The sequence below is a fragment of the Lutjanus erythropterus genome, chromosome 2 (genome assembly GCF_056507025.1).
Source record: "Lutjanus erythropterus isolate fLutEry1 chromosome 2, fLutEry1.hap2, whole genome shotgun sequence".
NCBI lineage: Eukaryota > Metazoa > Chordata > Actinopteri > Lutjaniformes > Lutjanidae > Lutjanus > Lutjanus erythropterus.
The window spans coordinates 11,746,248-11,774,224 of NC_139318.1; the positions used below are offsets into that span (position 1 = coordinate 11,746,248).

General features: G+C 39.1%; 1 protein-coding gene across 2 annotated transcripts; it reads right to left on the reverse strand.

Moving 5' to 3' along the window:
- Positions 1–648: 648 nt before the first annotated feature.
- On the reverse strand, positions 649–27,822 carry mst1rb (macrophage stimulating 1 receptor b). 2 transcript variants are annotated; one of them, XM_084728040.1, is made up of 21 exons: positions 27,699–27,822; positions 21,919–23,228; positions 15,606–15,782; positions 15,363–15,485; positions 14,335–14,505; positions 14,072–14,232; positions 12,401–12,536; positions 12,120–12,256; positions 11,594–11,773; positions 11,350–11,449; positions 11,037–11,255; positions 10,052–10,198; positions 8,380–8,533; positions 8,103–8,192; positions 7,166–7,378; positions 6,960–7,040; positions 5,760–5,941; positions 5,531–5,640; positions 5,206–5,371; positions 3,031–3,167; positions 649–959 (listed from the first exon to the last, which is right to left on the reverse strand). In XM_084728040.1, exons 2-21 carry the CDS (start codon positions 23,125–23,127, stop codon positions 725–727), a joined length of 4,128 nt encoding a protein of 1,375 aa, XP_084584166.1. In that variant the 5' UTR covers positions 23,128–23,228; positions 27,699–27,822; the 3' UTR covers positions 649–724. The 2 variants fall into 2 exon arrangements, with proteins under 2 accessions (XP_084584166.1, XP_084584158.1); XM_084728032.1 differs by having other exon boundaries at positions 7,166–7,381.
- Between the last annotated feature and the right edge of the window lie 155 nt (positions 27,823–27,977).

The window sequence follows — 27,977 nt, forward strand, 5'->3', positions numbered from 1 at the left end:
GCCTTTGTCCACTAATTCTTCTGTCTATGGTTTGAATCTGCTTTGTGTGACTCCTTTCGTCAATACTGTGGCCAACACTGTTAGACTGGAATGGAAAGGAAGAACCAACTTTGCATTTATAACGTCTACATAAATACCAGCTGGGCATAAATTACCCATATACCTGAAGTGTGGGAACAGGTTGGGCCAGCAATGAGTAAGATTCGGTTACCTATTAGCCCCAGCCTATGCCGTTATATTGTGCAATACTTGGGTATTTGAAACCCTTTACTTCACTTAATCTGAACAAACTCTGTTTTGTTTACCATTGTCAGCTAGCTAGCTAACCTCACTGCTGATTTAGCTAAGCAATATAATGCTAATTAGCTTCTAATGGATACATAATAAGTGTTAAAAACAAGACTTGTTTCATTTGGCTAGCTAACATGCTACAAAACCAATTAGATGTATCAGTGACATTGTTAGCAGAGAAAAATACCTCAGAAACTCGTGTCTGCTTGATACTTTTAAGATGACCAAGTTTGGAAGCTCACACTTTACTCAGTGGACCTCCAATATGGCTGCCCAAGGGTGTGCTATGCCAGCTACAAGCACCTTACTACCATGTCTGAGCATACAAACAGTGGGCAGTGTATCTGTTTCAGAGGCACTGTAGAGACCTGCTGGCAGAGGTTCATTGTGCTCTTGCTGTTAGTTCCGATACAAGTTTAAAGCTTAAAGTGGATCAGGAGGAGGAGACTGAGCCTGAGTCTTCAACATCTGTAGAGTCGTATTCATCAGCAGACTCTGTGAGGGCGGGGTAGGGCCGCGGCTGGTCCAGGTTGACGTAGGTGACGTTCAGACTGATGTAGTGTTCTCCCTCCAGGCCTGACAGGATGGTGGAGACAGCCGACACCAACGTGGCAAAGCTGGGCCTCAACTCTGGATCAGGGTCCCAGCACTGAAGCATAATGCTATACCTGGACAAAACATGGACAGAGCCGGTGTCCGGCATTTAAATAATTACTTTCATATTTAGTTATTATTTTACAAATTCCTGAAATTTCAAACTTGAATGCTTTATAAACAAAGTATTTTGGTTTCCTTCCAGCAGTGATGAGCAGAGAGTCATAAGTTTTTGTGCTGTTGATCTGTGTGAAGGCTACTGGATCTCAAAGACCCTCCACAGACACAGTCAACCCAAAAACAAGTGTTTTTACTTATTGTGTCTGATTAGACTTCTTTCTGAGGACTGTGTGGGCATGTGCAGACTATTAATTAGCATCTGTCTGACCCACCTCTTAGTTTTCTTGCACCAGAATGAGTAAAAACAACTCTGTGGGTGTACACGACCTTTAAAGCTGGGGTAGGAAGTTTATTTTTGGCATCACTGGGCTAAATTCCATGATGAACTTTCAGCATAATGTCATTAAAGTGGCCTCAGAGAAAACAAGACTTCTGAACTGAATTTTCAGGCTTTATAATATCTAGCCTGTGATAGGAGACTTTGGTCAATCATAAGTTAAAAATCAGCTGTTTTTCACCAGAATTCAAGTAATGTTAAGGAGTGATAAAAAAAAAATAATAAAAAAAAAACAGTTCAACACTAGAAATTTTACTGTGGTCAGTTTAGTCTTACCCAAAATTAAATTGTCCTGAACATGAGCCAGTTATAGGAATAGTTTGACAATCTGGGAAATTATTTGCTTTCTTGCTGGGAGTCACATGAGTAGATGCCACTTATGTGTCTGTACGGTAAATATGTTTCTGGAGCCAGCAGCTAACTTAGCTTAGCATTAAAACTGGAAACGGGGAAAAACAGCTAGCCTGGCTCTGTGCAAAGGTGGCAAAATCTGCCTACCAACACCTCTAAAGCTTGCTAATTAACACCTTATATTTAGGTTGCTTCATTCGTACAAAAACAGAAGGCTAAAACCGACAATTTGCTGATTTACGAGGGGTTATGTGCCAAATTATTTCTTGGCTGGGGCTAGTTGCCAAGCAACTAGAAAATTGGTCCCAGCCAATAAATAGTCTGTCAAGAAAATAGCCATACCATCTGTTGTCTATAGTTTTACATTTAATGGACAGACATAAGAGTCATATCAACCTTCTCATCTAAATTTCATCAAAGAAGCAACAGGGGGTATTTCCCAAAATGTCTAACAGTCCCTTTAAAGGACCAGTGTGCAATATACAACCTCACCGGTAGATACAACTAAATCCTACAATCAATTGAATACCACTCACCTCACCTGCCCTGCTAAGTGTCCTGCTAAGGAGAAAACTCTTAACTCAAAATGCCCTGTCCTGAGCCATTTGTTTGGTGTGTCCACTATGGGCTACTGTAGAAACATGGTGGTGCAATATGGCAGATTCCATGGAAGAGGACCTGCAGCCTCTATAATGGTTCATTCTAAGTTCCTGAAAACACAACTCTTCTTATTTTCAGGTGATTAAACACTAATGAAAGCTTCTTCATTCCAATTCTTTCACATTCTGCCAATAGCTCCCCCTAAATCTTACATACTGGTCCTTTAATGTCCAGTGTTGGTCCAGTATTTTACATGAGTGACACTTCTTCATGAGCTCTAAACCACCTGGACAAGTGATGTGAATGGTTGATTTATTCTCCATCAATCTGTAAGTTGTTGAGCAAAACTTCACAGTCCAAAGGATTTAGCATTAAAACAGTACAAACATGCTGGCTTATTCCTTGTAAAATCCAATGTGTGTGTGGCTTTCTGTGTGTGTGTAAGAAGTAGTGTTTTTCAAGGTGTCTTGCAGATATAAACATTAACTCCCTTAACAATGTTGGGATACCAAGTAGTGGACAATTTACGAGTTTAACACTACTGAGTGACCAACATTGTTATTACTACCTGGACTTTGTCCAGGACCTTTTCTCTTTTGCCTTGTAGCTGTAAATCTATGTTAGTGTTATTGCAGTATTAGTATTCATACTACAGGAGCCCTTAATTCTGTGGAGTTGGGGGATGTAAGCAGCATGAGCAACAGCAACAAACTTCAACTATCACTCCTACTACTTACAAAGGGTCAGGGCAGTACTGAGGCTGGGGAAGTCTCCTGCCCTTCAGTAAATAATGTGTTATGTCATAAGGGTCCACCTCGGGGTAGGGGCTTGCTCCTCTGGTCAACATCTCCCACATCAGCACACCGAAGGACCACTGCGTCAAGAGAGGCAAAAGTTACAGCAAGTTACATATCTATTAAGTCTAAAAATCTATACAGAACTTTTAAGATGCTGGATGGAGCCCTTCTTAGTATCACCTTGTGAGATGAACAAGAAAAACTGCATCACCATGAACATGGACAATATGGCTCCTGAGGATGTAGATCAATGTTGAGTTGAAACTATGCAGCTAGGATGATGGGACTTAAATAAATTTGTCAAACAATAATGTTTTCTGTATTGAGCTGTACAGCAATCCAGAAGATTTTGTGCTAAATCCAGCCAAGTGGCAAAGAATGTTAAATGCTATCCATTGCTATCCTTAAAGTATAGTTTGTCAAATATTTTGTGTGGTCCCCGAATGTGACATGAAGTTCATGCAATATATTTCAATCATTCCATTTCAACACTTTCACTTTTAATAATGTACATTTCATACATCAGCTTCTGTGTCAAACAGAGCCCCTTTAACAAGTGTCTGTCAGGTCAGGTATGGCAATTTGTAGAAAGCTACTGGTTGCATGGCAACTGTGGGCACTTTCAGTGGTGGGCTCCCTCCCTGTCAAAATAAAATTCATATAGGTTTTCATAATTAGCTTAATATGTGTCTGAATATGTCTGAATTGAATTACTTTTTCAGTAAGCTACTATAATATTTCCAGAATGAATGCGGTTATTTTCTTCTGAGGCAGAACTGGGATTTCCTGGGATAGTTGAATGCCGTCTAAACGCATCACAGCTCCAGGGACCAGCACTAGTGGTATCACTAGCCTTGTGTTGAAGCTTGAAGCTGCCATTTGATTACAACTTTGACTGACCAATATATAGTGATATATAGTGACAGAACGCCCCAACGGTCCTGCAGTGTTTTCAGGTCGTTACTGAAGGCCCTGACTGAAACTCCACGATACGCTACTGACTTTGCCAGTGTCACAGGAATTATGTTCTGTCAACAATGCGAGTGTTGTCAGCTAAAGTTGTTGGTGGACATCTCAACAGTTTAATGTGGAAGTGAGATGGAAAAGCCACAGAAAGAAAACACTGTATGGTTGCAGGGAAAAGGAGATTACATGGATGAAGTCGAAAAAATTTAATGTTGTCTCTTTTTAACATTTTTATTTTATTCTTTAATTTGTACTTATTTATTTGACATACATGATATTTTATTATTTATATTGGCTCGGCGACATCATGTTTTGTCTCTGTGATCTCCTCCCTCTATATTTTAATTTATTATTATTGTCATGTTTTTCTTGTTTTACTGTTCTTATCTCTTTTACTGTTTTGTATTGTTTTACTATGTTTTAGTGTATTTTGCTTGTGTCTTAGTTCTATTTCGATTTTAGCTTAATTTTGTCTTTCTCCTGTTTGGTCTTTTGTTGTTATTTTGCCTTTGCAGTATCCTGCTCTTTTGCTTTGTCTGTCAAAACACTTTGTAAACAGAGTTTTTAAAGGTGCTATATAAATAAAATGATTCTTATTATTTATTATTCATTTTAAACACAATTGTGGGACCAATCACAAAACAGGTTTTCCTGTGAAAGCTTCAGTCAATTGCATCAAAACTTCAAGAACCATTTTAAGGTTTAAACCAAATCCATGTCTGCATCTTTACATATCTCTACTCTTTGCCACCGTTTCATATTCCTGCAGTTCACCTTGTAAGGGGCCGCTCATGTAGCAGACAGCAGATGATAGTATTGATTATTGCATATATATTAACATGGACTCTGTTTATATGCACATGGGTGTCCTGGTTTTAAATCTTATCCTGTTTTTGATTATATTCATGACATGGTGTTTATATGGAACATGAAAAATGTTCAAAAACTAGGTTTCTCAAAACTGAGACAAGGTCTTATCAAGGTTTCTGAAATCAGGATATGATGTTTACATGTGCAACAGATAACCAGGATACTCCAAATACTAGTCCACCTGTAAACACACTCACACAAGTATCCCTCAGTAATGAAACATTAACAACTATATTGCAGAGATTTTGATTATACTAAAGTAGATCTTCACTTGCTCACCACGTCTGACTTGGAGGTGAATTTCTGTGTTCGCAGACTCTCGATAGCCATCCACTTGACAGGGAGCTTAGCTTTCCTGTGATCCTGAACACTGTAATACTCCTTATCAAAAACATCTCTGGCCATGCCAAAGTCTGCAACCTTCACTGTGTACGATTCATCCAGCCTAAGGACAGAAAAAGTAAGATGATATTTTTGTAGCAAAACATTGTAAGTGAGCACTGTTATGTAACATCATCAGCCTCCCTAGATTAAATCGAAGAGAAATTCAGGCCTAATGGCAGTGAATAAATTGGTTATTTCTCTGCACATCTCAGTGACTCACATGCAGTTGCGTGCTGCAAGATCTCTGTGCACAAACTTCTTCTGAGCCAAGTACTCCATTCCCTGGGCAACCTGCAGCCCGAAGCCAATCAGATCCTTCACGGTGGGGTTCTAAACAAATCCCACAAACACACTGAGTTTTCACAGTTGGAAATGTGACATAGTTTGCTAGGTACGGCTGTACATAAATCAGATGTTTAATTTCCACTGTTTTAATTTAGATGTCACACCCTCTTCTCGCAGCGTATGAAGTGCCGCAGGTCTCCGTGTTTCATGTACGGCAGCACCACCAGAGGGAGCCCTTCCTGCGGCAGGAGGATGCCCAGCAGAGACAGCACATTACTGTGGTGGAAACCTTTCATTATGATCCCCTCCTTCAGAAACTGCTCCACCTCCTCCACATCTGTTATTCCTGATAACATAAACACAAGTACATAAACTTAAGGACTTAGATCTAAAGGAGGACAGACACTGAAATCTTGGTTTTAAGAGCCAGGGGAGACTGGGGATGGTTGCAACACTTTTTGCATTTCTTTCAGTCAACCAAGTCTTGCTATATTAAACTTAGGTCTGTCTGCTGATTACCCATACCGTTTAAAGATTATTATTGTTATATATGATATACATCACAATATTTACTCAAATGGAAGAAGGCAGATGTTGCAAATGATGGTTGCATCATATTAAAAATACATTACATTTCACTATTAACTTTTGCTTTAAATCTTAATAACTACAGCATTCTGAAAATATCTATTGTTTTACAATAATATTACAGTAGTATTTATATTATGTAAAAAATATTTAATAACAATTATTGGGTTTTGCTTATCTATGTGTAGAGCGGGTGGCGGGGTTAATGTCATTGTAGATATGCTATTCAATGTCCCTTTATTTCAAAATGGAACAATTTGCAGTGCAACAAACCTTTATTAAAGATGTATTTAATGCAGATTATTGTATGTTTTAAAAAATAAAATAAAAAAAATTTTTTTTTGCCACATTCCAGTGTGTAAACTATTTTTAGAAAACTTTATTTTCCTTGCAATGACTTGTGCATGTTAAAGAAAGCAATAAACATTTAGATTTGTTGAAACTATCATTTCATACCCGACAAATGCTTGTTTATGTTTGATTAATTTATAAAAAGGTCAGGAAAGTATAACAAGAAAGCAGCTCCAGAAAAATATTACTTTCATTCCTCCAAAATAAGTTTTTTTTTTTTTTCAATAAATACAGCAGCAAATTGTCTAACTAAACAAATGCAGTATGAGTATTATCACTCCAGCCTGTTTTTGATTAGAGAAATAAGACTTGATGCAACTGTCCCCTGTTGCAACCATCCCCAGTCTACCCTACTCAGAATACAAACTAAATCCTGTGGCAGTGTGTTCTTTAGGCATATTTATTTATATATATATATTACTCACTATTCAAAGACTTGACAGCACAGTGGATTTCTCTGTTGTTGTGGTCTGTTAAGTAGCCATGATATACGGTGCCAAAATGACCTGCAGAAAACAAAACAAAAACACTGACTCAGTACTGCTGCTGTTCCTTCAAAATATGATAGAGCTTACACAAGGCTTCACCACAAGTTTTTTGTTTCAGAGAGAGAGGCAGTGAGGTTCCTCACCCTTCCCTATGATCCGGTGGTGCTGCACAAGGAGCATCTCAGCGGGAATAAGAACATCCTTCACCTCCTCCAGCAGCTCTGGTGTAAAACTGGAGATGGAGATCTTCTCTGGAGGCATGAGGGGCGTGAGGGTAGGATCTATGCTGCCTGCAGCGTAGGCCAGGCTGGGGAACACCACCGGCCCCACCAGCGGGGTCGGAGGATTCAGGGATACTACTGATAGAAGTCCAGAAAGAGGGGTTAAGTAATAAGAGTAAAAAGTATGTGTGTCAGGAGCTACACAGCATTACTCTGTACACTCTTAAAGGTGCTAACTTGAACTATGTAGGATTCGTTGGCTTGTTCCAATAGGAGAACCCTTTTAGCTCCAGACAGAATCTTTAACAAAAGGTTTAACTTGGAACCTTTTTTTTCATCTGTGAAAAGTTCCACCCAGAGCCCCCTATGAGAGGCTCTAGAGAGAACCCTTTATTGGTGTAATGGTTCCACACAGAAGCCCCTTCTAGGGGTTCTACCTAGAACCTTCCACCCTTTAAGCGTGCTAACAAGATCCTCCCAGGGTGTTCTACCAAGAACTCTTTTATACTCCTGTGCTTTCACGAACCTTTTTATATTCCAAGGGTTATATCTAGAACCCACTCAATGTGTTCTACTGAGAAACCTTTTATAATAAATGTTTAAATCTAATACATTTTATTAGGGTTTCACCTATGACAATCTTGTCTTCTGAGGGTTCTACAAAGAACCATATTGTATTCTAGATGGATTTGTCATTTTAACAATCTGTGTTACAGTTACCATAGTTCACATCTGTTAACACTCATGCTCTCAACAATCCTTTAAGAACACTGTCTTCCAAAAAGGGTTCTTTGGATGAAAGGGTTCTTAATGGAAGCCAAGAACTCTTTCTACAGTAAGTGCTACTAAACCTCCTCACCTCTCCTGTAGTCCCCAACAGGCGACAGCTCAACATTATTCGTACCGGAGCGGTTAGCGCCGTGGGCCAAACGGGTCTCAACCATGGAGGCTGAAAAACATTTCACAACTCTTTTCAATCATCAACCCGAGGAGAAGAACACATGTACATCCTCTGCAACACAGAAGATGTTCTAGTTGAAAGATCTGCGTGTAATTCATCCTGAAGTCCCACCCACAGCCGGTTGCAGTTGTATAAACAGGTCTGACCAAGGTCCACATAACAGAGAGGAGCCCACCTTTCTTCTTCTTCCTCAAGTGTTTCATGACAACAAAGGCCAGCACGGCTCCTGCCACCAGAGCTGCCAGGATACCCAGAACGATGCCCACCATGTAGTGGTTGCTGACCCTGACCACCGTGCCAACATTATGGACCTGTCCATTGATGGAGATCTAAAGAACACAGGAAAAATATTATTGCTGTGTTATCAATATTTTTCTTGTAACTGCCCAAAGTTTTCACCCTATTTACACTGAGACTGTTTTTTCTGAAAGCATATGGCCCCTTAAAGAAGTTCAAATCTACCTCTGCGTTGGCTCAACTGTGCTATTTACGTGACAAGTAGGTTAAGGGTACAGATAAGGGATGGATGGATTATTTACATGTATATACTGTGTTTAAAGTACATTTATATTATACACATATACCAAGGGTTCTCAAAGTGCGGTCTGTGGGCCAATGTGGGCCATCAGAATCATTTTGTGCAGCCACAAGTGTCTGTCAGGTTGAGAATGAAAATTTTTAGAAAGCCACTGGTTACACAGCAACTCGTCAGTGTCGTGGGAATCACACTCTATCATCAATGTTAGTGCTGTAGTGTGTCGGTGGACAACTCAGCAGTTTAATGTGGGAGTGAGATGCAAAACCCACCACAGAAAAAAAGGTTTATTTGCTGAGCCAAAAAGGAGATTTCAGGGAAAATGGACCGATACTTGCTTTTTCCTTTGAGAGACAGAAAAAGTGATCTGCCTCATGTTTTATCACTCTACCACATTACTGTGGTATGCTCTATACCTATTTACTCAGGAATACATGGAAACTGCACTAATGGTTAAAATTTGTTTTTGGACAAATATTATACTAATGCACATAAAAACATTTATGTGCACTGATTTTAAGTGTTGCACTGTATGTAAAGATTTGTTCTTTACTCTCCTCTATTTATTGTATCTGCATGTATCTACATGTCATTTATAGCTCTTTATCACTTGTGCTGTGTCAGCTGTGCTTACATTCTACTCTACACTCTATACTATAGAAAAGTGACAAATTCTTCTTCTCTCCAACTTTATTCTCCTCTTTTCACATTTTACTTTGCAACCTCTGGAAAAAATATGCTAATATAATTAGGAAAGAGAAGAATATAGATAAAAAGCTATGTATAAATACTGCCAATTTAAACACCAAATGATTTATAAAATACAAAAGATCTTCTTCACAGCAGTCATATTGATAAGAAACAGTAGGATAAATACTGGTGCCACCAATCGTACTAATTAAGGCCCTGTTCCAGGAGTCTTACCAAAACTTTTTTCAAAATTAGTAAAATGAGTAGCTTGGTGAGTCTTGTAAGTAGCAACACGGATCCAGAAGAACTGATTTTTGCTTTTTGCATTACACTGCTGATCTGTTCAAGGACAGTCAGACATGTGCCAGATTGTTTATAACAGGTTTTTCAGGTGATTGTTTATCCTGTTGATGATGTAGAGGCATCAGAAATCTGTGTATAGTATATTGAGCTTTTTTTGGATTACTTGTCTATGCAACCTCATGGCTGTGTGACACAATGAACAATTGCACAATGAACAGGAATGGTTTGTGACAGGCACATGCATGACCTGAGGCCATGTTTTGAATGCTGGATCCAGGTAAAACAGCTGATGATCATCAAAATCTCCAGCCTGACTAACCTTCACTGGCAGTCCCTCGCTGGGGATGGTCATGTTTTTGGGGATCCTGCAGGTGATCTCATTATCCAGGACTTTAGCGTCACAGTTAACACCGTCCACCGTCATGATGATGGTCATACAGGAGCTCACCAGATTCAGCTTTTGATGCTGCGTACAGAGGGGACAAATTAACATATGAGACAAAATAAGTTATTTAGAATTCTGTAAGTATATACTTGAACAATGTAATGTGACATATATAATGTTACTTTTGCCTACAAATTTAGTGACTTTTCAGTGTTGTTGGTTATTTCACTTTCTACAGGTAGCTTCATATATAGTGTTTTTTTGAGCTTTTGAAGCTTTTGATCATTCAAACTCAACAGAAACTACATAAAACTTGCCAAAAAACATCTTGGTTCGTCTTTCCGCTGCTCCAACAATTACAAACTCTGGATTGGTCAAAATAAGCCCTTAATTTATGGTGTGAAAACATCAGGAGAAGAAAGAGAGGGAGGTTGGACACCACAGAAACAGCAGGGAGAAAGGCTTCATTTTGACCAGACAACCAGAGTTGGAGCCATGGAAAGACAAATCAAGGAATTTTTGGTGTTTTTTATTTAGTTAAGTTTCTGTCAAGCTGAAATAAGGAAGAAGACTGAAGTCAGTGAAATACGCTGGAACGTTGCATTAATGCTTATGGGCACTGTCAAAGTAATATTATATCCACTAAAAGTGCTTGTTTTGCCACTCAGACTAAGATTGTTTTCCATCTTCAGTCAAACTGGACAGAAATAAAATTAAACTTAACCTAAATTTAAACGTCTTTTCACTGCTCCAACAATCAGATTTGTTTGGTCGAGACATAGTAAGACGGTAAGGTGATTATCAAAAAATATCAAAAATAAAATTAATATATATTACACTACATTGTGCAAGTAGCAAATAAATATTACAAAATGTTGTCATCAATTCAAGAGCAAATCCCCTCAGAGCTATCTCTTACATGTAATGACACTTCGTCAAATCCAGGGTACAAACTCAACACATGGCCCTCTGTTTCAAAAGGTATGGGCTCGCCATAGGGGTGGTAGGAGAACTCTTTGTCCCACAGTCCCAACGCTCCGTCCATGTCAAAAGACAGCTCTCCTTCCTCGGTCTCATCCCTGGGGAACACAGGAGAGAGACACTCCATCCTCGTGGGCAAAGACTTGCCAATGCACTCCTGGAAACAAAACAGCATGATCATACTTTAATGCTTTGAAAGAATAATGCTTTTGAATTTATCTGCTGCACATTATGATGAATACTGACTGTACCCTTGTGACAGGTTTCAAGTGGCTCTCGTTGGGTTTAAAGCGGATGATGGTGCGGTAAACAGAATCTAGGTTTTCCCCCTCAATCACAATATTTGACCCCCTGCAATTCAGATAAATGTAAGAGATGGTTACATTTTGATAACATCAGAGGACATAAGAACACTTCCTCTTACAACTGAATTTATCATGTGAGGAAGATCAAATTACAGATGATGCAAAACAGCTGTTTGTCTCACTGGCCTACCTGTCAAAGCTGCAGCCTGGCAGGACAGCTGTAATCTTCGGGTTTTCTTTGTAGTAAAACACCTTTGTGGTGAGGACAGGAGACTTGTCGATGAAAACACTCAAAGGGACGTCCCTAACCTCTGAGATGCGCTGAGACAGACAAATAATGGAGGACACGTTGCCTTTGGGCTTTGTGACTCTGTAGAGAGACAGAGGTGTGTCAAGTAGATGTCACAGCAGATAAAACTGTAGTAGAACAAAGAGCCTTGTGTGTTTGAATATACAGTATGTTGCACGTTGAATAAGATAACATCTACAGCAGAAAATTAGTTCTCTACTGTAGATGACTCTGAGTCAGTCTTTGGATGCCAAGAGTCAGCCTGTAGTTTCCAAAACCATAATTATTCTGCCCACAAGTTGGAACATGTTTGCCTCATACGTCATGCAATAAAACTGTTCTGGGCAGCAACTCATCTTCTTAACCTCTAAGAAAGTAGGGCAACTATAAAAAAAAGGTAAGACAAACAGTTTAGGAATTTCCAGACCTTTGTATAGGACATGGCACGTCATTGAGAGTGACTTTCCTGGTCTTCCCAGCATCTAAATGAGGTCCAGTCACTGTGATCAGTGTGCCCCCAACACGAGGCCCGTAGTTGGGCTGGATTTCTGTGATGTTGGGAATCTGGAGGGACAGTTTATCACAGTATTATGGCAGACAAATATGTGAAAAGTGGTACCACTGAGTAAATACTAATCTAAAAATAGCAAAATCTAAAACTATTTATAGCTTGTATATTGTAATGATAATATGAGTGCAGAAGATTACCACAAATGTGAATCCTGGCATTTCTGCCTTCCCATCAATAGAGTAGCGTCCCTCCACCTTGCCCTCATGCACTTCCACTGTAATGTTGACTGGTTTGGACAGCTCAGTGGCCCCAGAGCGAATCTTACACACCAGACTGAAGAGCAGCATGACATAACACTTGTGTCAGTATGTCAGTGGTAAATACAGTTACTGGAACACCAGTGATAGTGGACCCTTCCCAACTCCTACCCACTTTTTTCTCTGTGCTCCAATAGCAGCTGAGCGAGCTCGATACCCAACTGAACATCTGTCAACTTTTTCTTTTACTATTTCCTGGACTTAGTCATGTGCTTGGCTAGTCAGTGTTTAAAAGGAAAACCAAATTGTTATGAAGATGGTTAAAAGATGTTGCTGTAGGACATTATTTTTTTTCTTCAGGATGGTAAAGTCAAAACCTGCCCTACTCTGCCTCACATTGGCTTAATCTGATATTCTTAGCCTAACATTATCCAGTCACACTCTCCATGCCTAAACCTACCCAGAATATATTCAACCCAAATGACCCAACCCAACGAAGGTAAAGAGTACGAGTCAGCCAGAGTCAGAAAGGGGCTGCTCATGACTTCATCTTCCTATATAGCAAGATAGCTATATAGTCACATCTTAAGTTAGCTAATGTTAGCAAAAATCTATCTAGCTAACTCATCCATATCAATCATGACCTAGCTAGTTACATCTGTTAACTATATGATGATGATAGTGTTTTGCTAAAACGCTGGCAAACCAGCCAGAGTGAAAAGACGTGGAACTTAGGAAGGGTCAATTAAATCTCAAGGTAGATCAAAATTGTTGAATTCTAAACAGTAGTCTGAACAGGTTAGCTTTGCTGCTAAAATACTGCTTTCAAGTTAATTCAGTAATGATACTGTCGGTATAGAATTTGTCTTAATTAGCAAATGATGGCATTGTAGTAATAAGCAAATGATAGCATGATAACATGCTAAACAATGGTGAACATGGTAAAAATTAAACATTGTGAGAATGTTAGCAAGCTGATGTTAGCCATAGAGCCATTATCATGGCTGTAAACTGTTTCCCAGGACCCAAACTTTCCACATTAGCTTCAAGAATTTCATCATAAAGTCAAAAGTCAATCATGGCAAGCAACATAACGTCAGCTATCCCAACTAACACTCACAAGTGATGTCAGCTAGCTCCCATAACAGCCCTACACACAGGATTTGAGCTGAACAGACCAGCACAGTGAAAAAGATAACTCTTCTTCTATTTAAATTACAAAAATGAATTGACATTGTCTTATCATGCATTTTACTCTGCCAGTTGGTGACCCAATAAAAACAGGTCTATGATCCACTTTGGGTTGCAACCCTAAGTTTGGACAACATTGATTTAGATTATTTGTTTTGATGTTTAATGGTAAGACATTGTAGAGTTTGAGATACCAATTTCTCAACAGAAAATAGCCTCAACAGACCAGATCACAGTGCAACAAAGATATGTTCTGTTGTCTCACTTTCTCAGAGGGCTTCTGGGAAAGAAATTACAATCTTTCAACTTAAAATCCAGACTTAGCTTTTTAATGCCCTTAGAAAATGAAATACAAACAAAATGACTACCATATGAACAGATTGTACTTGGATCCAAAACAAGATCTGCATGGTTACTCACTGTGTGTTGTTGCTTTTGGCTGCAATCACAGTGCAGGCAGTCTGTCCCAGTCGGACCTGGTGGGTTCTGGAACTGATGGGAGGTCTCAAGGGTGACTGGAACTCCCATCCACACACCGTAAGCTCTGTTTGACCATCAGGGGGAGCAGTCCGTGGAAAGAACTGCGTCAATAAAGCAGAATATATAGTACCACCTTGAAATGAAATGTTTTTGTTACTTGCACAAAGAGATGTTTGCATCCTGCCTTACAGAACAAACCTCACCCCATTGATCCCCGGTGGGCAGGACTCGTTCCTCCAGCGACTGTGACACTCACTCTCCCAGGAGCACACGCCAGAGCACCAGCCACAGCCCATGAACTTAGGGGCTGTCAGACACATGGCGCAGGTCAGGAAGTGTTGACAGCCTGGGCCTCTCTGGGGAACCTGGATCATCTGAAACAAAGAGATAACAATTTTTAAGGTCACATATTCAGTCTCAGGAAAAAGATGTCCTGTGCTATTTCATTATTAATGTGGCTATTAACACATCGGCTAAATGAAATGACCTTGATATATTCTTAAATAATTTATTCCTTCCATGCAAATAGAGGTATGTAATCTGATACTAGGCCTCATTCAGCACCGTGCTGGTTAACAGGTCACATGGACAGCTACTGGTGCTGGAATGAAGTCTGAAACTTATCAGATTAATGACAGATGAATTTAAAAAAAGTTTCATTTAAATTAAAACATGATCTATCTCTTAATTAAACACTACCTAGTGAGACATCTTCCAAACGTCTCACGCACCACAACACCCATGTGATTACTGATCTAGCTTCTAATATCCACCCTGTCCCAAATTACTAAGCCATATCAATTTTATCGATTTTCTTTGGCCACTTATTCATTCTCTGGGTCACAGGGGTCACACCATATCCCAGCATGCACTGGGAAAAAGGCAGGAGAACGCCCTGGTGAGGTCTCCAGAGTATCATAGGGCCATGGACAGACAATCAGTCACACTCCCTACTCATTTATAATTATAATGTAATCTGACCTGCATCTCTTTGAACTGTGGGAGGAAAGTTGAGCCTCCTGCAATCAGATGACAGTAATATCCACTGAGGCACTGGTTCCCAATATGGGGGTCCGGGTACCCCTTAGGGGGGTGCCAGAGATCACAAGGTGTCCCTATGACTTTGTCTGCTGTGAGTTCCTCAAAATCAGTTTCATTGTACATGTTTATAAAAATCTGTCCAGAATTCTGGGTTTGCTCTAAGTTTAAAGACATCAGATTGAGACTGTACCTTGTCTCCAACCACAAAGAGAAGATACTCTGATGAGTAAACAGCAGCAATGGATGAAACCCTCTGGTTCTCTACCAACGAGTAATTGGCAAAGATAATCGGGCTGGATCTTGTCAATACAAGCTGCCAACACAGACACAACATATGATTATTGGTAGTGGATTATATGTAATGGTCAAATGAAGACAAATACCAAAAACAGCTGTTAAAAAAATCAGTAATTTTATAAATCATACTGTATACCTGTAGTAGGCGTCCAGTTGAGGTGCCAATATGGGCTACGGTCTTGTTCTCTATGGTTGTGACCAGCAAGGATGTGAGCAGGACGTCTGTCATCTGCCTGTTGAAGAGGTCCACTCTGTAGTACGGCTTTGAGACCATAGTAGGATGGTCTCTACATGTGGCATTGTTCTCCATGCTCTAGTACCAAGGCCGCAGTCAGCGGAGGACATGAAAAGGAGACAATGAGGAAAAAGTGAGTCTGAAAATACACTCAACATTATCTAAACTGTCATTATTAGACATGTTTAGGTTAGGTAGACAGTCGGGTCTACTACAGGTAGCAAAGCCTTGGAAACAGAACTAAAACAAAACAATCCAAAGTCAATGTCAAGTCATAGAAAAAGAATCCAAAGACAATGTAAAGTCATGGAAAAAACACAATCCAAACCCAGGATCAAGTCATAAACAAAACAATCAAAACCCAAGATCAAATCATAGACTAAACAATCCAAAGCCAAGAGGGGCTGTACTATGGCAGAGGTTCAACACAGCCAGGTTTTATTTGCATGAGCTGGCTTGACAAAACCTAAAACCCCAGTCAGAGACAATGGGCATCACAATAGTCTTTATCAACTTTATTTGTTAACTCAGGCTTTCTTCTTCAGACTCAATTTTATCCATTCTTTGTAGTAAAACACAGGTTTGTTTAGTTTTCATGGAGATGGATCTGTAAAAAAAGAATGAACTTCATGCTTATCTTATGAGACACAGAAGAAGTCCTAAAACTGCTGCACATGACAACATAACACCTACAAAGCTCACATATCAACACCAAATTTCATCTGCTGCTGGAGAGTGAGTGAAATGGTCAAAAGCTCCAGAAAAAGTAAGTGTACCTTGAGTTGGGATTGCTTTGTGAAATCAGTTACATTCACTGCTGGATGCGTAGCAGGCAATGTAAAAAAAAAAATCTCACACTTATAAACCATCATTCATATATATAATATACGTATAGTACATAGTACCCCATTTTCCTTTATGCTACTTTAAAGTCAACCAGTAGGAGCTTCTATTTTGTCCCACATCCAATCTGACTTCTACAGTGTGTGTATTCAAGTGCTCTAAAGATTTCCATATTGTTAGACAATAATGTTTCATCTTTACAGATGTAGTAAGACAGGCCCAGCTTTTCACTTGTAAGGACGTGTTATGAGCCGCTCTGGTGACCAGGCTAATCATGATAAATGACATGCCTGGAACACCAGAATCACAAGGTGAATCTGTCATGATAATATGATAATTTCATAATTGAAGAGTCCATGATAAATGATTATGTGTTGCATTACTGGCAGAAGGATTGCCTTGTAGCTATAGACACGGAACAGGGTGGATCACTGTTTAATTAAAGGGAGCCTTCATGTAAACACTGACTAATATCTCTATGGCCAATATATAAAAACAAAGACATCGCATGTTATAATTGTTTTCTTGGCATAGAAAAGTAGACACAGGAAACAGGGAATTTAATCAAATGGATGCAAAAGAAATATTGGAAGACAAGGAGACTCCACCGTCCTTGTCTGTGAGCCTTGAGCTCAAGGAGAAATACACAAACAGCATTGCTATTGACTTCAGTCATCTACCTCCAAACTCCAGAGGGGTACAAAATCAAATCTGAAATTCCACTGAGCTCAAAGCTATAACTTCACACATACTACATTTCATCAACCTAGTCAAAGAAATTAAAGTCTGTTTGATACCTGCAAGGACTAACACCAGGGGTGTTTCTAGAGTGGGGCCTAGGCCACCTTTAAAATCTGATTGGCCACCCTATTATCATCAAGTATGATTAGCTATGTCTTCAATGAGTGACTGGATCTTGGTTTGAGTGTGCATTGTTTGCTTTTAATTTTTACAAGGCTAATTTAATTTATTATTGTGCAACACAGGGTTGTATAATGAGATGTTTGTTGCAGTTCCCCCCACTCACAAAAACAAAAAAACATGCACACAAAACTATCTACAGCAAAGGGGTGAATACAAACAAAAAACATGAAAATAAAATTATATAGAAAATGGAAAATTACTGTAATGCTAATAATCGAAGTAGATATGAGAAATGCTAAACTAATGCTTTTCTGAAGCACACACATATATTCACTTCATGCCCCCCCTGCATAAGTTGGTGCTTGACTTGGGCCACCCCAATTTAAAAAAATCTAGACACGCCCCTGACTAAGATGTCTAAGATGACATTGAGAAAACGTGTGAGCAAGAAAATTATTTAGTGAAAAAAAAAGTTTTCCTCCTTTAATATCTAAATAATTTGATAATGTATACTTGAAAGCAGCAAAGCATAGTATTTCTGAGGCACAGACGACATTGTTGGCACAAAATGTGTTTTGATCTGCTGAGAAATGGAAGAACCAGGATTTCAGAGTGTTGGACAATCCCACCGGCCGGTTACTCAACACTTCAGACCAGCAGCCAAAAGTAACAAAGCAGGAGCCTCAGGAGAAAAGTTAACTAGTTCAAGTCTTAAGTGTCTCTCTGAGGACAAGTGGAGGAAAGAACATCCAAAAGAGAACATTAAAACTCCAGAAAACAGTTCATCCACTTCCAGGTTTTCCTAAGACGTGAATTCAACAGCTGTTAATTTCTCAGCTTTCACCTCACAGTGAATGTTGAGTCACAACATCTGTTTTGTTACACATCAAAGAATCAAAATCCAAACTATGAAACCAAAGCTGCAACTAAAAACGACTCAGTTCTGGGAATTTTACTTAATTCTCAAACTGGCCAGAGTTTACTTTTACTAAATAGGGAATATTAAGTCTTACCACAACACCCCAGTCCTCAGCAGCCACTGAATATCTTAACATAATAAACGACATTATGGGAAATACGCTTGGGATCTGAAAATAACTAACAATTTTCCCAAGAGGTAACACAAGAGACCAATGCATAACCTCTAATATCTAAGGCATTTAAAAATATATATCCAGATGCACACTGTGGCCTTAAAAGGATACTGAAAGTGCTCACACCATGCCAGTTATACAGGGACTGATATGATAAGAAGGAATGAGACCAATGTTTACTGATTGACATGCGATAATTGAGATTTTCTTTTACTGTCTTTCTCTTACTTCCTGTCTGACCTGCACTCAACTGATGCAGAAAACAAGTCAGAACTCCAGCCTCCCTCATTCCCACCTGGCCTCCATCCAGTTTTCATTCCACTGGTTGCTTCTGAATAATGACAAGTGAGTAGTAGGCTGACTTTTTTTTTCTATATTTATATTTGTTCTTCCATCCAAAAAGCTATTTGTATCCCTTGGATTTTTGGATTTAACAGTAAGTGCTCACTGGATGTTGATGCAAGTGGTTCTGCTTGCATTCCTCTGTCAGTGGGGATGCAGATTATCTTAATGGAGCAATAGGTTTATGTAAGAATTTTAGTTTAAGACATTAAAATTCAACTAAAATTGTCAACAGAATGCGGAAAAAATTCTGTTGTTACATCAAAGTCATCTATGAATTGTGTTGCAGAGATATCTACTGAAGTTAGCTAGCAAGCTAAGCTAGCCCAGGCACATCCTGTCTTGTAACACTACTTTGTACCTCAAGACACAATAGTGAGTCACTGCAGCGTCCAGACTGGCGTCAGTCCAACATGAGAGGATGAAGAAGTAGAGGAAGAGTTAACATTGGCGTTGGCCACTGCTTGAGACAGCTCTTGGTGAATAAAGAGATGAAGTGTGATGCTGAACACGCAAAGTTTCTTCTAGCCTGGTAAGTTAACAGCTGTTGCTGCTAATGTTGGCTATTTACCAATAGCTTTTAAAAGAAGCTCTCTCATTCTTGAGAACTGGGACAAAACTGTATTTTGAGAAGCTTTTAATTTTTATCCTTCAATTATGCTGGGAAAATACATGTTAAAAGATCAAACTTATGGCTATTAAACCTTGTAATGGGCCAACCTCCTTGTAACTTACTAATACATGTTTTTAAATGATAATTCTTATTTAGCTTTGATTAGGAAGAGCTACAGAGTTGACATGTTATGGTTGCAACTCATCTGATAGCAATTTTATTTATTGAATTTGTCCAAAAATAGAAAGCTTACAAGAGGAAAAATAAATTAAGTAATAGTTAAACTTTTGGTGAAAAACACCTCCCTATACACTCTTTTTCTTGCCAAAAGTTGGATAAGAAGATTGATACCAGACTCATGTTTCTATGCTAAATATGAAGCTAACAGGCACCTAATTTAGCTTAGCATAAAGACTGGGAGGCAGGGGAAACAGCTAGCCTGGCTCTGACCAAAAGTGAAAAATCCACATACCAGCACCTCTAAGGCTGACTTATTAACACACTGTATTTTGATTTTTTTAAATCTGTCTCCACAGGTTGTGGAAACCCTGGCAAAGCCTCTAATCTTCTCATCTAACTCTCAGCAAGAAAAGCAGATTTCCCATAATGTCAACCTATTCCTTTTAGAAAAAAAATAATGCTTTCATCCAGGAAGTGCACAGTTACAAGGTATGAGTAAGCTCTCAAGGGCAAGTTTAATTCACATTTCTGGCAACAGTGCTTTCACTTTCACATTTGGCAGACACATTTATCATGGAAAACTGAATTACACAATAAGACAGCTGGAGCTAATTCTTGCTATGATAAAAACCTTTTTAGAGTTTATCTGCATTTCATTTCATTCATCATGTTTGGCTTTGTCTACAGCTGCACAGTAATGCGGCTTCTGTCAGGACTGTGAGTGAAATACTGCTTTGTTTAGGAGTTCACATGATTGCATAAACTGATAATTCTCAATAATAATCATAAGAAAACACACGATGAAGATATAGTACTTGTCATCATATTGTTTAACCAAAATTAGAACATTCAAGGTCAAGGAACTCCTATAAGTACTTCTTCATTTTACTTACTTGGATATTACCTTCCCCTGCTCATGTACAAACAAACAAATTATGATTTTGCATGATTTTACTTAGCCACGAGGCCTCAGCGATCCTCTTTGTTTACTATCTTTTCAGTGTTTACACACGTGGAAAGAGAATAGACAGATGTACTTTATTGCTCCACACCCACATAGTAAAAGTTTTAATAGGCCCAATCAAGATACCAGCACCATGAGTCAGAAAATTGTTATTCATATGAATATGAACAGGCCCTTCGATGTTTTCTATGTTTAGTGCGTTCTCAATCTAAAAGTTAGTGATGTTAGTGATGTTTATACTTTACATTTTTTTGTGTCCTACCAGCCCCCGTTGAGTCAGTTACACACAATTGAATTTACCTTTGTTTTTCACCTATATGTCTCTTTCAAACAGTATCTTGAAGAAAATCAAACTAGGGCTCATGGAATCACATCAATCACCTGGAACTAACCATTCCTACGTCCCACCCCATTTTGCTCTGTGCTCCAATAACAGTTGAGCAAGGTTGGTACCTGTCAGAACTACAATCAAATTTCTCATTTCCTGTTTCCTGCACTTAGATATGCTATGTGCCCATCTCTTCAATGTTAAAAAGAAAACCACATTTTTGAGATAGTTACAAAATGTTGCTGGGAAACTTGTAAACGTGATATATATTTAAATCTCAAGTTTGCTAATGTAAGAAAAGCCAACTGGCTAGCTAATGATATATGTAGATTAGCCTGCTAGTTAGCTAGCATTTTGCTAACATTAGCTATCAAATGTAACTAGCCAGCTAAATAATTATGTCCATTAGCTAGCTAGTTAAGTAGTGTTTTGCGACACAGCAAAACACAAACTAATTAGCTAGCTAACGACTGATGTACAGTAGCTAGCTATTAACATTAGCTAATAGGGTTGGGCGATGAACAAAACATCATGATGGACCATGATTTCCTTTATACTTTTTTAGAACTTCATATTCTGAATATTAATTACAAACTAGGCAATACTTTATGCTGTTTTTCCTTCAGTAAATCAGGCAAGGTGCTATTTTAATACGCAGATCCTTAATTTTTGCATTTTAAAATAACAATTTTACAACAATAGAGGACTCGGCAGAAGATAACTGTCAGGTTTCATGATGGACAACAGAAAACCATCAGACCTCTTGGCTCAACCTCATTAGCTAACTTAAGATATGACTATATATGTAGCTTTTACAGGTCCCCCAGAAACATCTTCAAAATGTAGTTTTCTTTCCGCCATAGATGAGCCGAGCACAGAGCATATCTAAGTACAGGAAACAGGAAAGGAGAAAGTTGATCGAGGTTCCAAAAGAGCAGGACTGAGGAAGGGTCAGCTGCTGTGTGTTAGCTGACTGATGGGCTCACCTCATGTGGACAGCTCTCACAGGGCTGGAAATGGCAGAGCCCTCTGGAGAGCTGCTCTGGTCCAGACTCGCAGCAGTCATCCACCCCATCTACAATCGCTTTGTTCACATTGTCCATGGGGAAAGCGCACAGGGCTGAGTCATGCTCCGTGACGCCATTGTCATCAGTAACAGCAAAAACCCCGTAGAGAATGTCATCCTCCTCCTCTGCCCCTAACTCCTCTGCCAGCTCCCTTCCTGCCTTGCCAAAATGGGCTGCCTGTACCACATTGTACACAACATCCTTATAGGGTTCACTGGCTACGTTCCTCCTCCTGCGGCGTTTCGGCTCAAACCGACACTCGAGGATCACCTCACGATACCTCTTCATCTCCCATTCATTCCGCGGGAGGCGGCCCAAGCGAGTCTGAAACGGAGAGGTGTCCTGATCGGGGCTCTCTCTCTGAACTGAGAGGAAGTAGACAAACTCCTGAGTGAAAAAGCTGTAGACATATTCAATATGGTATGTCTTCCGTAAGCCTGGAAGGACAGTCAGGCCACGCACATCATTGTAGAAACCGTCTTCTGTGGCCAGTGGTCGACGCACTGATATGGACTTCCTTCCATAACGTTGGGTCACACTGTCATTGACAGTGTTGGCAACAAAGAAGTAGACTGTCTGACCCTCTTCAACCATAGTGACTTTGGTACCGAGAGGGCTTGCCACACAGTCAGGACAGTAGGCTGCAGAGTTTGAGTCCTTCCTGTATAAACACTTAGAAAGAGATGGTGGCTCTCCGTTTGAGTTAAGTTGGTGGAAATAGCATACACCATACTGAGAACTTCCACAAGAGTATAAATACATAAAGAGAGTATCCAACAGCAAGACCTGATTGTTTGTGTCCTCCAAGAAGTTGGGATCCTTGTCAACATTGCACAAATCACATATCTGACACTCCGGGCTTCCCACCGGTCCAGTGCTGAGCTCCCACACCTTCTCCAAGCTCCTGTTGACAGCCTCAATCACATTCTGCGAGGCAACATACACCTCCTGGTAAAAGGAGTTGTTGACTATGTTCTGGATGGGGCCCTGGGCCTGGAAGAAGGGCATGGTGTAAACCACGGAGAAGTTGACGGGGCTGGGGGCAAGTGAGGAGCAGTTGGCCGAGGCAAAGGCCAGCAGAGTCTGGAGCCAGACACATGTCCCCCACTGTGTGGTCCAGTGGACCATCTCCACTCCGAGGTGCACGGGGGGCAACAGCACAGACAACGTGGGGTTACCTCCAGGTCTGTTGTCGGGACAAAAGCATCCTTAAGACCAGCCACTGACACCTGAATGAAGAGAAATGACAGAGTAAATCATTAAATCATTAATAAATCATCCTCCTCAACAAAAATATGACAGCTAAAAATTCACTCTTGACCCTGTACATAGTTTAGCTTTTTGGTAATTGCATTTACACCTCATAAATCAAAGTTTGGGAAAATACATATAAGAATCCTAGACTTTTGTTTGCCACAGCACAAATACTTTCTGCACAAATCCAAAATCCAGTGGAAAATCACATTTATTTTCTGTCATGGGAACCAGCATGATGCTAACTTCCCTTCTGGCCTACAAAAATATGTTCTCCCTGCAGCGCTGTCTTTGCTTTCTTGTCTAGAGTTAGATAAGTGTATTAATACCACTTTCATATCTGTGCATTCAATATGAAGACGAAGCCATGAGACAGTTAGCTCAGTTTAGCGTACTTTAGCTTAGCATAAATACTGTAAGCAGGGAAACAGCTAGCCTGGCTCTGTCCAAAGGTGCCAAAATCTGCTTACCAGCACCTCATAAGCTGTTAAGAGCAGTGATTTTCTGAAGTTTTGTCTTTTCCAGGGGGCTGCCAGTGGAGACTCCAGAAAGTCAGTGCTCCCAGCAAAAAAATATTCCAGTTCAAGAACCCCTGTAAAAGTACAAGTATATATTGTCATTTTTATACTAATTTTTTGCATGGATTAAACAAATAAGTTACTTGTATAGCAATATATTAGTTATTCTATATTAGTTGATTAATGACATTGAGAGGTGCTGGTGTGCAAATTTTGTCTCCTTTAAACAAGGCTGGGCTAACTGTTTCCCCGTTTTCAGTCTTTATGCTAAGCTGACTATCTCCTGGCTCAACAGCTTCATATTAAATAGACAAATGAAAAATGTATCAAGCTTTTCATCTAACTCTCTGCAAGAAAGCAAACAAGCATATTTGTGAAAATGTTTGAATGTTTTTTTCAGGACTGCAATGGTTGCGATGGTGTGAGACTTCCACAGTATGATAACAGAGTAACATAATGTTCACAATATTATATTATGTTGTTATCAGTTGCAATGACCCTTAACAGAATGAGAACAGATGATTTTTTTGGCTGACCAAATGTTTTAGTAGAATTTTACAAAATATTATGATATATTTTAAATGTCACTATTAGAGCAGACATCATTTTGTACAGGTCAACACTCAACAACTGTCAGTTTTCATACCATTGCCACCCTACTTTGGAGGGTGCATTATTTATACCATTGGAAACTTCAAATCAATATTGGTCTCCTTAATTATGTTCTGCACTGAATCCTAATAGATCCGAGGTGACGAATATCATCATCTTGGTTGAGCAAGATGATGATAAAAGCACATGTGGTCATAAAGATAAAAGCTTCTCCTAACTCACCACAAACACTGAGAGGAAATGTTTATGTAATCAAACTGAACTGTGTTTTTGGTGCATAGTAATAGACAGAAGATAAAGCTATTTATTGTGACTTCCTGCACAAGTCATTCATATGTGGCTGGTCATGTTTATTCTGGTTAATCCAACTTCCCATCATTTTTTGTATCCCTTTATGAGTCACATTTTTATGCAAGAGAACAGGGAGTAAAAAAACAACAAGTTAATGGCGCCAATGTATCAAATTAATCTCAGCATTTTCCTTTGGCTCTTCTTCATCAGTTTCTAAACAACAACCAACCAAATGGAACCATGTTTCAAACGCCGAGCCTTGTCCTCATCCTGAACAGACGTTGTTGGGTGGATTATTAACTAGACGCGTCACGGTGAGTCTGTATTCAAGTACCCCGGCCTCTCTACTTTACATTCCTGTCACAACCACTACGTGCCTTCCAGGGGAAAAGATGTGCACGGACTGATGGTCAAACGACGACATGAGCCTCTTTAAGTCGCAGGTGAAGAAGAAACAGCTCCACTGCTCGTGCCAAAGAATTTCATCAATTCTGATTATTTTATTCAGCAGCAGAGAAACTTTGACCAAAATTCTTACAAGAAAACATAACTTATTCTTGCAATATGCAGTCAGTCAAGTGGAAAAGTTTGAACTGAAGTGTCTTTAAATCAATAATTCATAGAATCCCTCTAACGTCACGTTACATTTTAACATTTGCAGCTCCACGTGAAGCCGAGGTTAAGGTTACGGGACATGGGTATACATAGTAATGGCACTGATTGACTTTCTTCATGTTCATGGTTAATAAAGCAAATGGTTGAAATTGAGTTTCCATTCATTGTACTATGGTGCTATTTACAGGCCGATCAGCATGCAGATTGTTTAGCTTAACTTCACATAACCCTAACAGCCATAGTGAGAACTCCAGCTTTCCTTAACCTGTTCGGACAACATGAAACCGGGGCTGGGCAATATACTGATATTATATTGATATTGTGCTATGAGACTTATCCTAGATTTTGGACATTGTTATATTGTCATATAGTATAAGTGATCTCTTTTCCTTGTTTTTAAGGCTACATTACAGTAAAGTGATATAATTTTCTGAACTTACCAGGCTGTTCAAGCTGATCTTACTGATTTAGTCATTATATCAACACTACTAATGTTTTTTTTTTTAGCAGAAATCTCATTGTGTTATTCTGTGAAGGCACCAATAGTCATTACTACAATATTGTCACAATATTAATAAATATTGATATTAAGGTTGGAGCCAGAGCGATTTATCATTCGACCCATATTATTGGCCCAATATTGGGCAATCACAGCTACATTGGTCTATATTTTATATTATCAGTCTATTATTTTTTGTTTGTTTGTTTCATAGGCAGCATTTGGACACTAAAAATTATTGTGAAACTGTAAAATATCCTACCTTCATCTTTGTCACAAGTGTTTGATAACATATATATTCAGATTTCAAGTAAAATTATGTAATATTCTGATTTACTGTCAATGTGTTAATTTATACAATCATCTGTTTTCTGCCTCATGTATTTTTTTATCTGTGCACCAGTATAAACTATGCCCAAATATACAACTACAAATTTCTTTATTGTCATTCATTTACAACAAAGACCTGCCTGACAACAGCAAAAGGGATGCACACATTGCATCGCCTAAAATGTGCAACAGCTTTATTGGATCAGTGCTGCGCTCAGAGGAACCTCGACGGTAGTTAATTAGAGTAAGAAAGAACACCTCTCTTTCATTAATCACTGCAGATTCCCACTGGGATCTGAAGAGGCAATCTTTGTGTCCAAACAATCGACAGTCAAAACATATTGTACCCAAAGGACACACGTATTGATTCAGTGGCAGGAAATGCATCACAAACCAGTACAGAACCATGAGGATCTACCAGTGTGGAGAGACAGCAGCTCTGCAGTCTATGTGCTTTATTTTGAAATGTCTATTCATGTAAGAAACTAGTTTGTTTACTTTGAGTTTATTTGTAAAAAGCAATCAATCAATTAACAATCAATTCTGAAACTTGCACAGGGGCAGCATCATTTTTACCCTGTGCTTTTTTACCTTTTGGTAGGCTTGTGTGTTTTTAATCTCGCCTCCATGTGCATGCTTCTTTTTCTTTCTCTAACAAAAATCGTTCCAGTTCATTCTGGCTCTAGTCCTCATGCAACATTTGATTCCACCAGCTGCACAGGACAGGTTAGACAGGGAAATACCTTGCACCTGTGTGAGCTTTAGGAATGGAAATAGCCAGGTAATGTGATCTATTGCATATACTGTACTGAGAACTAATCCAATTATTTTGGCAGCAGCTAACGATTATTTTAATCTGCCCTTTATTTTTATGATTAATCAAGTAATCGTTTTGTATATAAAATGTCAAAAAAAAAGAAAATTGCTCATCATAATTTACCACAGCCTAAAGCCTTAAACAATCTGAAACCCAAACACTCTTCTTTTACTATCATAAATGACAAACAAAAGTAGTAAATCCCTACATTTAAGAAGCTGGAACCAGCAAACGCTTCACATTTTACTTCAAAAAAGATTGAAACGATTACTTGTTTATCGAAATGGGCACACATTTTTCTTTGATTGGCTAATCGATTAATTGACTAATCATTACAGTGATAATCTGAAATTATAAATTATAAATCTGAATTGTAACACTATTTTATCAGTCTCACATTATAAATGGTAAAGTAAATGAAACAATTCCCCAATTATATTATCAGTGTTCAGCACACATAGCTACACAACATGCACACAGAATTACCTACAGGTTCAACAAGCTTTTAAGTTTCTATTACAATTAAAACTCTCATTAAAAACACTAAGACTGATTTTAAATTATGTAGGTGTTGCACAGAAACACGTTTTATTTACCTGTTACAGTAGCCTACTGTATGATTTTTCTACGGAGTTGTTCACCTAGCGTTTATTATACCTGAACAAGCAACTGACAACTTTTTAACAGTGTCTGTCTGTTTCTTTTCTGTTCTTTTCATAAATAAGTGTGTTACATGGAGCTGTAAGAGTTTTGAAAAGCTTACCTGTACAGGTTAGTTACTGTCCTCTTCAGGGAAGCAAACACTGCCAGGTTTGGTCCTTGTCTGACTTTACAGCAGTCTCTCCTCAGGCAGATTCAAGATTAATTTCTGCTTAAAGTTAAAGTCTGTCCGTCTTCACAAACCGCCGAAAGACGTAAACTGTGCTGGTTTCGGATTTGACTTCAAGTCCCAGTCATGAGTGCGTGTTTGGTGTTTGAGTAGCGCTCGTGCTCCTCACTGAGCTGAGCTCCTCCCCTCAGCCTCAGACTGACACACAGCAGA